Below are 12,394 nucleotides of genomic sequence, written 5' to 3' on the forward strand. Positions count from 1 at the left end.
TTCCTCTTGGTGTTTTACCTGTATGTTCCCAATCTTGATGCAAGTTGTTAATGCTCAGTCAAGAAGTAAGAGAGATGGTGAGCTGGAGTTCATTAAAGCACTCCCATAGGGACCAGCAACAAGGAGCTGAACTGAGACAAATCCAGCTTTTGTCACCCAATTAAAAAGGGTACCACAGCTCTGATCTGCAGCCAGTCTTGCTATATCTTTTTGCAATGAGTTTTCTAGACAGGGGGATAGGGGAAAGAAAAAGAGGAAATAGACCTTTCAAATAATTCCAGATATTCAGAGCCCAGTAGTAGTGTTCTAAAAAACACCAACAAAACTTGGGCTCCTCCATTTTCACTTTCACAGAGTATCTCATCCTGCCCCAGTTCTTACTTTCCACTAACAACATGATTTCCTTTCCCTTCACCACATGTCCCAGGACATCTGCAGATCTGTGACCTTCCTGTCCCATTCAGCTCTGCAGCTGATGGAGATCTTCCTGCAGTTCCTAGGTTTGCCCTAGCCAGAGGATGTCCTCCCCTGGTCTCCCCAAGGCACTTGGTTGTGAGATTGGAGAAAGAAGCTGCACTCCAGCATGGCTTTTCCATTACCACATATAACAGAGGAAATAGCTTTTCTCCTTTCTGCAGCCCCAGGGCTCTGTGGGACAGCAGCATCTCCCATAGCAGCTCCTGCAGAGGTGAATGACAGGGCCTGTACATGTGAGAGCATCACTTCACACAACGTCCTAGCTCATTGTGCAGAGATAATTGAGTTATTCCCAGTGACATGCTGAACCTACATTTGCAGCTTAACATTCAAAACATGATTTAAAAAAAATAAATCAGTCTCCAGGGCATTACAAAAATCTGCTTGGCACAGAGGCTCCTCACTGTGACCAAGATAACAAATGAGAGTGCAGCACTGTCTATGGATGCAAGACGGGGATTACAGATTCTGAAAGGTAATATCCTGTCCTGAATCTTTGGCCAATATAGAAATGACACCAATTTCCTTTCCTTGGCGGCATACCTCATGCTGTTTATGAAACATATGTGTTTTGGGAAGTAAGTCTGAAAAAGAGACAGGTTTCTCTTTAATGTGACTGATGATCATATGAATTGTTGTAACTAAATATTAAGTGGATTAAATATAGAAACTATGACTTACAGTGTTCCCCCAGAGAGTAAAAATTGCCTTTATTCTGTTCCCAGTATATGCGGAATGTACTTTACACCTCATTTTAAAAGCATACTGGAAGTTCAGACAAATTCATGTAGTTTGTAGCCTTCCTCTCAAAGACTTCTGGCTCCCCCTAGAGTCCTTCGGAGGCACAAGATGTTTTAATAAGACAACAATAAGACAAAAAAAAATTGGCAAAAAAACCCAACCCAAAGTAATACAGTTATTGACAAGCTGAAAATGAATCAAAATTAATGAATGAATCACTCTCAGAGAGCAAGTCCTTCCCCGTGCCTCAGGGTGCTGTTAATCCCAGGGAACACAGCCCATCCTGTTTTTTCTGTTTGTCCTTTTGCCACAGCTGCCTCTCTGAGGACAGCCTGTTTGGAGGGATGTTGAGCTTGGTGAGAGTATCTTCTTCAGATCAGTTCCCTGAGCCATCTGCTGAGACTTAGTGAGTTATTCCAGACATGTGGCACCAGAAAGGACCACGAGGTCTGTAGTGGCAGCATTTATGTGCAGCTGAAGATATCAGACATTATTATGAAGCTGGTGCCAGGACACGAGAGATGTATCTTTTTTGTTTGTTTGGTTGTTTTTTTTAGGCATAAAGTTCTTCCCACAATGGCAGTTCAGGTTGTCAGTGCTCCAGTCTAACAGACAGAATTGTTTTAGGAGATGTTGGTAAATGCACCCAGCTCCCATGCCAGTATCAGCAGTCCTGCAGGGAGAAGAGCTGCACTGAGGCGGCTGGCTGGCCCTGCTACAAGCAGTGGTGGTTTGACTGGGGAGGGCTGGGCAGCCCAGAAGGAAGATTGCTTAGACATAGCCCTGGATGCAAGGAATGACCGCCTTGAGATTCAGAGGTGAACTGCAGACAGACCTGATTGCTACTGAACTCAGCACGTTCCTGTTTGAGTGCCATGGGCAGAGAAGGTTCAGCCCAAATCACACAGAACTGTCAGAAGAGAACCAGTAACGCTGGTTTCTTAATTATCTGGGTGCTACAGTGGTAAATGAATAGGAGATGTAATATGAATTAGACATGGAGAAATAAATGCTGTGTGGCTTCCCTTATTAGTCATAAAGACAGAAGCAATCAAACAAAAGGAGAATTTGATCTTTTCAGGACAAGAAAGTGGAAATAAAATATTTGTTGAGTTTTAGTCTAGCCTCCTCACCTCGCAACTCCAATTCACAATTTCTAAAGGAAAAGAGATGAGGAAACAGACATTTACAAGGAAGGATACAGGATGCAGTGCAAGTAAGAAGCAATTGCTTCGTAGGCTGTACTTACTCGTTTGGATTTTTCTCCTCCAACTCTGATACTTATTTAAGGCAGTGGAGTGGAAGCTGTTGGCTCTCTGTAGCACTGAACAGAAGCAGAAAAGAGACATCAGCTCACCCCAGCACGGGGTCGGCCGGGAGGGGGCACTGCGGGGCTGGAAAGGGCCGCGGTGCGCGGGGCCACGGGGTTTCTGCCCTCGAAACAAGGCCTCCTTATTCAGGAGTCAATTTAAAATGCCATGCAAAATCCCCCTATTTGGTTCACTTAAAAATGCACATACGGGGGTGGTGGAAGGCGGGAAGGAATGAATGCTGATGGCTGTTTACTGCAGTAAAAATCATTTTCCAACTCTTCCATCGCAGCAGAAGGCTCGTCACGCAAAGCAGGAAGCCTTTGAGGGCTGCCCAAAGCCCTGGACAAGTCCAAGGACCTGGATGCTTGAGCACCACATGCACCTCTGGTATAAAAACTCACCATGGATGCTGAGAACACTGGTGTTTAACGTAACTCTTTCATTTTAAACACACAGTGAAGTCAGAATCACCACTGCTCAGGAACGTGTCATACCTGACATAAAAGTTGTTTTCAAAATAGCCTTTTCCACGTGGAGAAGAGCAATAACAACAAATGCAATTAACAAGCATCAAGTTTCTCAGGATCCCAGTCATGAGCTATCAGTGCATGGGATGAGCTGACAATATGGACATAAGGTGAAGGCACTGGAGGGAGGTCCCCCAAACCAGTTCCCCTGGCTACACCTGTATATGCTGACTGGAGAGCTGCTCCCCTGCTCCACCCGCACACTGCACCAGCACAGCCGCCCTTGCCCCAAAGTGCCGGACAGCCTGAGGGCAGGCCTGTGCCCATGGACTACTGCTGCCAACTCAGGAGGGTGCGCAGTCACTTCTGGCAGAGCTCTGGAGACACTTTCTGAGGCAGCAGGTTCTCCACAGATCCGACACATCATCACAAGGCCCTAAAACATGGCAGTCCTTGCCACGGAGGCCCGAACTCTGGCTCCAGGAAGGAGTTTTCCCCTGGAAGCAGACTGCCCCTAAAACTCTCAGTTGCCCCCCACCAGTTCTATCCTTTCCCTCAGTGTGCTTTCTGTGGACATAAATAGTCCAAGCAGCTATATATAAATATAAATGAACCAAACAGAGCAGAGCTCTCCACTGCTTCCAAAAATTGCCCTTGCTTAGTTAATGTCACAGGTATGGCGTAGGCTGCTAAAAACACCCCAAGGTCTTAGCAGACGGACAGTGCTCACCACCCCACAGGCTGGGAGTGAGGTGCTACTGCCTCAGGTGTCCCAGAAGCACTGTGTTTGTTAGTGCCTTGCAGCAAACTGTATGTGTTTGGGTGCAACTCAACCAAAAGAAATGTTATGATTCAACCAATGAGTAAAAAAGAAAGGAATGTGCAGAACGGGGCACCCAAAAGGCGTAAATCCTCCAAAGTGAAGACATCATTTAAGAATACAACCTGGCCACATCACTGGCAGCAGCTTCTCCTTGACAATCTCTCCCTTCAACCCTGATTTCAGCTCCCCAGGTGTGGGAGATGCCACTTACCATCAATGACTTTGGATGCCCTGTGGCTTTCCTCTGGTGCCATGGGGCTCCTGGCAAGCAATGTCCAGCGGCGCGGGGGGCTTGGGCAGGCAGGGGGCTCCAGCAACGAGGTCTGTCCTTCACTCACCTCAGAGCTGGAGGAGTTGCCATTAAAATCAGATTCCCCCTCAGAGCTAGGGAGAAGAGGAAAGAAAGAAAGAGAGAGGGGCAGTTCAGAAGACACACTGAATGCAGGTGTTCATTTCCCCTTCGGTGCAACATGCACCAGCATCAGCACTGACAACTGTGTGGCCTATAGAGAAATAGAGGTTTTGCAGTCAGAGCTGGCATCTTAATTTTGCATTTTTTGTTGTTATTACTGCAGCCCTGTAGTTTACTGTAGATGCAACACAGCTGACAAATCCACGCTCCTGCAATATCTCTGCTATCCAGATTCAGACCCAGGATTGCTGTGTTCAGCAAAGAACCTGGAATTCACCTGCTGCAGACAGCCTTGGCTTCAGTACATCAGTTAGCAGTGGGACAGTGCAGCAAGTGCAAGGAGTGGCCAGAGGTGAACATAATTAAAAGTATGCCACACAAACACCCAGAGTGACACACACATTGTGACCTTGCCTCTGGGCGGGAGAATGACCTTTGCAGTCAATTATTAGTCTTTTTTTTCCCCAGTAATTAGAGAATTTCTTTAATCTCAAAACCAAATTGTAGGGAGTGTGCACTTTCAGGCCTTTTGATGTTGCCACAATCCCACCACCACAAATAAGTGTGCCACCATGCAATTCAGCCTATTTTTAATGAAAACAATGCTGCTAAGTTAATTCTTAGATTTATTGTGATGACTAGTAGTTCCACTTGAAAAAGAAGAGCTCATGCCCTCTTATGTTAGCATGATGGGAGAAAGCTGTTTCATATTTATGTAGCATTCACTGCCTTGTAGAAAGCAAAGATTAATTACAACAGCCCCAGGACAGAGCCCACACAACAAAGGAAGACGTGCTAAAGGAGGGGCTGTGGATGGAACAAAACCTCTGTGGTTGGCTCAGGCTGGGCAGCAATTTCTGATAACTTGAGACTGTGTCACTCATGACCAGTTCAGATATTGGCTGCAGACAGTCTGAAGCTGACGTATACATGGTATACATAGCAGCCAGCCCCGTACACCTGCTTCACCCAGATCCAACTGGCACAGCGAGAGCTGAAGGGTTAGCAAGTTCCCTGTGATGGTTATACTATATACACTTAAATACATCCTATACTTATATATATGCACACACTTCTTCATATATGTAAGTCTTTGATAGTTGAGATTGCAAGATTCTACACTGAGATTGGGCAGAGCACCACACAAAAGAAAAAGACATACAATGAAGGCTGATAGGTACATTTCTATTTTAAAGTGCAAAACATCTATTTCCCTTGGCTGGCAATGTCATAAGTGCAGTAGAATGAGGCTTGTCCTTTGAGCTCTGCTTGATAGCCAGTCATTATCCACAAACACTAAAGCTTGAACTGAAAGCTGTTTGACCAAGCCAGTCATTTTTCTGGCTACATGCTCTGTCAGACCTTGCAATGCCATTTGTCACTTGCTATTTCATTCGCCCGGCCTTTTTAGGCAATGGCTCGCTGGCTGGAGCAGTAAGAGCACATGGTCACTGAAGGCAATGCAGGAGACTGATCTCAGGGGTTCTGACACACACCGTTCCAGTGACAAGAGCAGTGTCACCCTGGACAGGAACCAGGGGCCTCTCTGCAAACACAGGACTGTCACAGCTGGAGGAAAAGGAGCTGATCCCTCAGATCAGGGAGATTAGCTGGCTCCCCTCTCTGCGTGCTGCTCATGTGTGAGACACAAACCGCCTCAGGATATTAACGCGGACACGAACAGACATGCTGCAGCAAGATCTGTCCAATAGGCAGAAAACTCTACCCTGAGCTCTCATTTCCCTGTGGGGAGACACCAGCAGAGATTAATCCTGTTCCTGAAGAACAACCTGATGTGCAGCAAAGCACAAATATTTCAAACTCCCACATAGAACAGAAGAAAGCTTCATTTTTAAAGAAGTTGTCCTCAACAACCTATACACACTACCATGAGTGAATGTTTAAAGGTTTTCAAGATTTGGAGCCATTTTCCTTACAGAGTAATGGCTCTGTTTGCAACTCAAATAGCGTTGGGTTTGCTTTGCTGTTTTTTTTTCTTTAATTGTTGGTAAGGAAAACTACTTTACTTGGAAGATACCAATCTAACCTTTACTATAACAAAGTGAACTCCCACAGAATCTTGTCCAGAATGCCAATGTATCACTGTTCTTAAATAGAAATCAGACTTCCTTTGACAGCTCTTGGAAAGCAGTCAGATTTCAGATGTCTTAGAGGTGGGCAGGCCAACAAATACCCAGAGAGGTACTGAGGCTGCAGCCTTGTGGTACAGAGGTAGCAGGAGACTGTGTTTGCAGGATATACCTTTGCCACAGCACATCCTGATCTCTGAAGATTTTGGAAAAAAAAATAGCTGAACCCGAGATGATTGGGGTAATGTTTTTCTCTCTGACTCAGGCCCTTGTGTGGGATGCAAATGTTTGAATACTTCCTGCAAAGTGAGTCATATGTCTGGTGGGATTTATGGCTGTGGTAAAGAACAATTGTTTTTCTGAGAAGTTTTTCTGTTTTCTCTTTTTTTCCTCTCCTTGCTGCTTTTTTTTTTTTTTATTTAAGATACACTGTATGTACATTTGGTACCTTGTTTAGCTATATCTTTCCAGAGAAAACCAGTCTTTTTTTAAATTATTTCTATTTTTTTTAAGGTCTACTTATGTTTTCAAGTACCTGCTTGCATCACTGGTGACCATGACTCGAACAGCAAGGAGGTTGTGCTCCGTCATTTCCTCCTCAGGGATGACCCTTACAGTGGCCCACTCAGGGTCAGTGGATGAGAACCAGCTTTCCACATTGAGGTGCTCCAGGATGCTCTTTGCCTTCTTTGGGGAGGTAGGCTCAACAGCCGTGGGCTGGCAGAAGCCTAGAAGAGCCAAAAAGGTAACAGCAGGGTGTTAGGAGTCAGCTGGAATCAGGGACCTCAAGCTCTGCTTTGGGTGGCCTTTGGACACTGGCAGTGGTTGCTGGGAATGCTGGCAGCCCTGTGCACTGAGACCAGTCTGCCAGGCTGTGTGCTAGTCCTGACAGGGTTCTCCAGTTAGTACACAAAGAGATGGAATCTGCAGGGCAGCCTTAGTTTTTGCAGCTGCAGGCTCTTAGCTCCATTTGGTGGCGCTGCCATCAGGCTGGATGCCTGGGTAGCAGTACCAAAGACACATACCATCTGCATGAGCAGGAGCATGCAGTCTTTTATCAGACCACTGGTGTGTGTAAGGCTCTTCAGAAAGTTGTTTTTGAGTGCATGCAGAAAAACTAAGCACTGATTTGGTAAAAGACAAAATGTGGCAGCAGTTAAGCAGCATGACCCCTGAACTTTGAGCTCAGGCAGAAGGAACAAAAAACAAAGACAAGTTTTCTTAGCTTATCCCCTGTAAAGCAGATGGAGCCAAAGACAGGGAGTGATCTTTCCCTGTGAAAACCTTCATTTCTGAGCAACCTCACCCATCCACAGCCTCCTGCACAGCAAATACAAACATACCAGCCCAGCAAATTTCCCTGTGGCCCAGGAGGCACAAATGACATTCTCAAGGAGGGTGGTTTTGCTCCTTCATCTTGCATGCATGATGCTTTTGCCACAATTAATTTAACATTAATTTCTAACTTACATCTGCATAAATGGAGGCAAAACAAAAACCAAACCAAAACACATCTGGGGTGTGGTTTGTCCTCTCATCTATGAAAGAAAAGTTTGCAGTAAACACCTATAAAACTTCTCATTAACTTGCAGCTCCTTCATACACTACAGGATCTCACTCAGTCTAGTCCTTGCAAGGGCTTTTGACTCCAATATGCAGTACTTGCACAGCAAACAAGCCAGGAAAATCATGCCATGAGCAAGCTCTCACAGCAGATGCCCTGAGAGATGACCTGCACTGCAGCCCCACTGCTTGCCCACAGGCAGCTTGGAGTGGCACTTCCCATCTGTCATCATGTGGCTCTCCCCAGCTCGTGCTGCAGGTACACGTCCTAAACATCACCCCCACTGTGACTCCTGAATGTGAAAACTTTAGGTTAACTAGTCCATCTGTAATAGCCCACAGCTCCTCCAGATTTTATGACAAATGATGACAGAGCTAGTGGAAGACCTCAGCCTATCACCGAGGCCATGCTGTGTTTCAGCTGCAGCCACATCCATTTAGGGAGCTGCATTTCTCTGCTTCTCCTTAAGGTATTTGTGGTACTCTTCTTTTTTAATTGTGCAGTAGAAGCCAACTTTCTCAGGAATCTGCTAGATAAGCAGATCTGAAAGAGATCAACTAGCATTCATAGTTGAATTAATCACAGCCAACTAACTAATGCTGAACTAAGTTCAGCATTCTGCCTTAAGAAGCAAAACCACTCCTTACTGATTTACTTAGTCAATATTTGCACTGTGACATATAAAGCTGAATAAAGTACACTGCACTCAATTCCACAAAAGTGGAAAAAGCTGAGCTACATCCATGCTTCTGCACATGGCAGACATTTGTATTAACCCCAGTGCTGGGTTACCAACTCCACCGACATTTAAAGAGATGCTGTTCTGCAGAGCAGGACCACCTCCTAGGTAACCAGCTTGTACTGAAGACAGAGGTGCCCAAGATGCCAGGAGTCAAGGATTTTGTAGGCTTTGATGACGCCACTCAGTATTACCAGCCTATCCTAAAAGGCAGCATTGGCAGCAGGCCTCAAGCCCTGCAGTGATGAAACGCAGCCCAATGGAGCACTTTGGGCTCTTGCATAGGGTAGGCTTCAGTCCTGGAGAACAAAGGGAAACAGAGCAGAGCAACGAGCCACTGGTGGGTTTGTGTAAACACCACTCAGAGAGAGCAGTGGCCAACTCAAACAAAAGCCTGGACACCGCACAGACCTGAACCCACCTGTTAATTATTACCTGCACTACCACAGCAATGCAAACAAATCAAACAGGCCATCTGCAGGGAAACTGCCATTGGCTTTTGTTGCCGTTAGTTTTAAAAGAGCGCCAGAGAAAAGATAAAAATGATCTGAGACAAATAAGAAATTTAACAATACAGCTGAGTTTTCTTTAAAGTGCTTTTCTTAAAGTGCCTTGCAGCTCACTGTGCACTAACTGCACCCTGGGCCATGCTGTGACAGTGGCAGCCATAGTAATGCTGCACAGGAGTACACAACTTTTTGGAAGCCTGACTGTGAGCAGGCTCTGAGCTTCAGTGCCCTGGCTGCCATCACTGAGAGTCAGGGCATTTCCAGTCACTACTGCCATCAGCTCAGGACGTGTACCCCACAGGCTGACAGACCAGCCCTCATGGAGGTGCAGAAAGAGCCCTGTGGGATCCTTGAGTTGTTGGGCACTTCTTGGCACCCCTTCTGCTCTGGGAAAACCCAAACTTTTGTGGAAGAATTGAGGTGGACATTTAGCTCCTAAGTTCAAGGTGGCAACACCAACATAAAGCCCCCGGGTATCTAAGTTTTCTAGTGCTTAGGTCCTCTCAGAAGTCCATGCATGCCTGTATATGCCACGCTATCCCACTTCTTCACTAGAAGAGAGGAAAAATGGCCTTACTGCTGTTCTCAGATGCGAAGCGGCACACAGGTGCACTAAGCCCCATGCCTGGGGCAGCCAGCAGGACCCCGCAGCCTGCAGGGCCTGTAGCTCCCACTAGAGTCATGTTTCCTCCCCAGGACAAGAGATTTTCCACTGGCAGGGTCACTAAGAGACTGACAGTTGGAGGAAATGGATCTTACAAGACAAACATACACAACGCAAAGCAAAACGGGTGTCCAGTCTCAATGGAAAAGCACACAGAGGCACACAGTCTCTGCTTTCCTGCCAATGTAAACTAGTGCTGTGCCATTGACACCCATGGGCAACTCCACATATTATCCAAAGAGAGACAAGTCGTCATCAAATAGACTCAAAATAGCATTCACATCAAATGTTACTTCACTGCCATCACACTTACTGAAGATTTCCTACCATCCTTCCTACTGTCTTATGTTTCATCATGCTAAAGCTCTCCAGCAGTTCCCTGCTGGAGCATGCGTTTCCTGCAGTCATACTTCAGGCTGAAGCCCTTACTAATCCTTTGCCAAAACGTTTAAATAATATACCCGGGGTGGGGATTATGTACAAGCCATGCATGTGGAAGGTGTTAATCTTGTGGCAGTAGACAACAAATCAAACGTGTCACATGCTTGAGGCTGCAAGGGACATACAAGACACACTGCAAACACTGCTTACTGCGTTGCTGCCCAGTTAATAGTGGGAATGTACTACTGGCACAAGTTAGAGAATTACAGGCAGTCAGATTTCCTAAACTATTCAGTACAAGCAAGCTAAGGAGCTAACGTGTTAATTTCCAGACTCTCCCATGTTCTTTGGCATGATTCTGTGGAGTGCAGGTTAGGGTGCAAGCAGGGCAGTGCTCCCAGCTCTGCTCAGCAAGCGGCGTGGGTGCTCTGCAGCCAGCATGGCTAGGTGCTTGGGCTGTTCGAGGAATTCACACAGTGATCACTTGCTGCCTGAAGGTCTGATAGGATTGAGAGAATTTAAGCTTTCCATTCATTCCTTGAGTTGCTGCCAATCTCCTCACTTTGCTGTTGTCCAAACTGGCTGCAGGAGATGCTCCCCAGCAGTTGCTCTGTCCCAGTCACTGTGATACTAACAGAGCTTTGGTATTGCTGAATATCAGAGGCAAGGGTCATCTTGGTGCCTTGACATCCAGTGGCATAGAGGGATCTGGCCCAAAGTAAACATTTGGAAGGCTTTAGTGGCCACAGCAATGAGAGCAGCTCTGTGATACAGTTGAAACAAGCCGCCTCGCACTTCCTTTTTTAGGCAGTGTAAAGACACTGTATGCCACAAACCAAGAGCACAGCCAGGGTTGGCTGAAGCACTCAGGCTAGTGGCTGCAATTTGCCATCAGCCCACAACAAACACAGCATATGGGCCTGTTCTCTTCTTCCTACTGATCAGAGGGAACAGACCTCTGGTGCTGTGGACAGCCATCTGCTGGCAAACACTACCTACTCAGGCAAAGGCTGGAGTTTGGTTTGCTTGCTTCCAGTGTTAGACTGGAAACAGCAGGACAGAAAAGACGTTCATTTTCCCACTTCAGGAAAAACCAGATACTATGATTTAGATTCAGGTCTTCAGTTACAAGAGTTCCCACAGAAAACACAAAAAACTACTTCAGGGGAATTTTTCAAAAAGATAAGAAGCCCAGATCCTACCCAGCTGAGGAAGTCATGTATTTTAACCTCTATTTTTTGTTGCCCATGTTCATAATAGCAATCCTCTTTTCCATGCTCCTCCATGGCCACTAGCACAAAGAACAACTGGAGGCTTTGGAAAGTAGTTCTTAACACTAAGTTACAGCTACAAATAACAGTGCACTGATCTAAAGTTCTTTCAAATTTGTAATGCATTTTACAGTGCAGAACAGCACTCAAGACGCAGGTATATTCACTTCAGCAGATAATATAAACCATGCTCAGAGGTGGCCAATTTCAGTGGCATCGTGTTCTGGGAGCAACAGCATCTCCACACAGTCTCTGCTGTTGGTCTTCGCAGCACAAGAACCTCTCCTCAGCCCAAGCCTTCCTGAGTGGAGTCCTCGACTGACTTGTGCTGAGAGTAAACACTGTGGTTTTGAAGTTGTTTTTTCTTTTTTCTTTCTTTCTTTTTTTTTTTTTTAAATACAAATGGTGGAGATTAGCTCCAGTTATATAAATAATAGTAACACAGTCAGCAACTGCAACAGAACAATTCTGCATTCATACGACCCTCCCACTCCAACAGGATGAAAAATTTGGATAAACAATTTCTCCTTTGTCTGCATTTCAAAACCTATCTCACCATCCCCTCACTGGGAGTGAAACAACTGTTTTCCTTACAGCAAAAGGATTTAGCTAAAGCTCGTGGTACGTGAGCAGCATCCCCGCCTGAGGTTCACTGCAGGATCAGTGCTCATCCCAAGGTCAGGGGTGTCCAAGGCTTGCTCCAGCACACAGGCTTGGTTGAACAGCCCACACAGCCCCTCCAGACAGATTCAGATCACGTTCCAGTCAAAAATGCTTCTCTTTCCCATTATGTCCCATGCTGAGTTTTCTCAATTCCATGTTCTTCCAGTCAGCCAAAGGTCTGGTTCATCCTTGCATCTGAAACAGCCACATTCATTTCAAATGAATCTGATGAAATGTGACCAGTGAGGGGCAAAGACATCATAGCACCTCTGTAACACTG

At 45.9% G+C, this 12,394-nt stretch overlaps 1 protein-coding gene across 8 annotated transcripts in view; it reads right to left on the reverse strand.

Moving 5' to 3' along the window:
• The window catches only part of MICAL2 (microtubule associated monooxygenase, calponin and LIM domain containing 2), a 119,240-nt gene that overhangs the window by 22,640 nt on the left and 84,206 nt on the right, over positions 1 to 12,394 (reverse strand). For all 8 annotated transcript variants that reach the window (XM_052693261.1, XM_052693259.1, XM_052693262.1 and 5 more), the window contains 3 exons: positions 6,859 to 7,051; positions 4,033 to 4,205; positions 2,468 to 2,542 (listed from right to left, as the gene is read on the reverse strand). In XM_052693261.1, coding sequence (XP_052549221.1) covers positions 2,468 to 2,542; positions 4,033 to 4,205; positions 6,859 to 7,051 — 441 coding nt within the window. The remainder of the gene's footprint in view (positions 1 to 2,467; positions 2,543 to 4,032; positions 4,206 to 6,858; positions 7,052 to 12,394) is intronic.

The sequence above is a fragment of the Tympanuchus pallidicinctus genome, unplaced genomic scaffold (genome assembly GCF_026119805.1).
Source record: "Tympanuchus pallidicinctus isolate F22 unplaced genomic scaffold, pur_lepc_1.0 scaffold3, whole genome shotgun sequence".
NCBI classification, from domain to species: domain Eukaryota; kingdom Metazoa; phylum Chordata; class Aves; order Galliformes; family Phasianidae; genus Tympanuchus; species Tympanuchus pallidicinctus.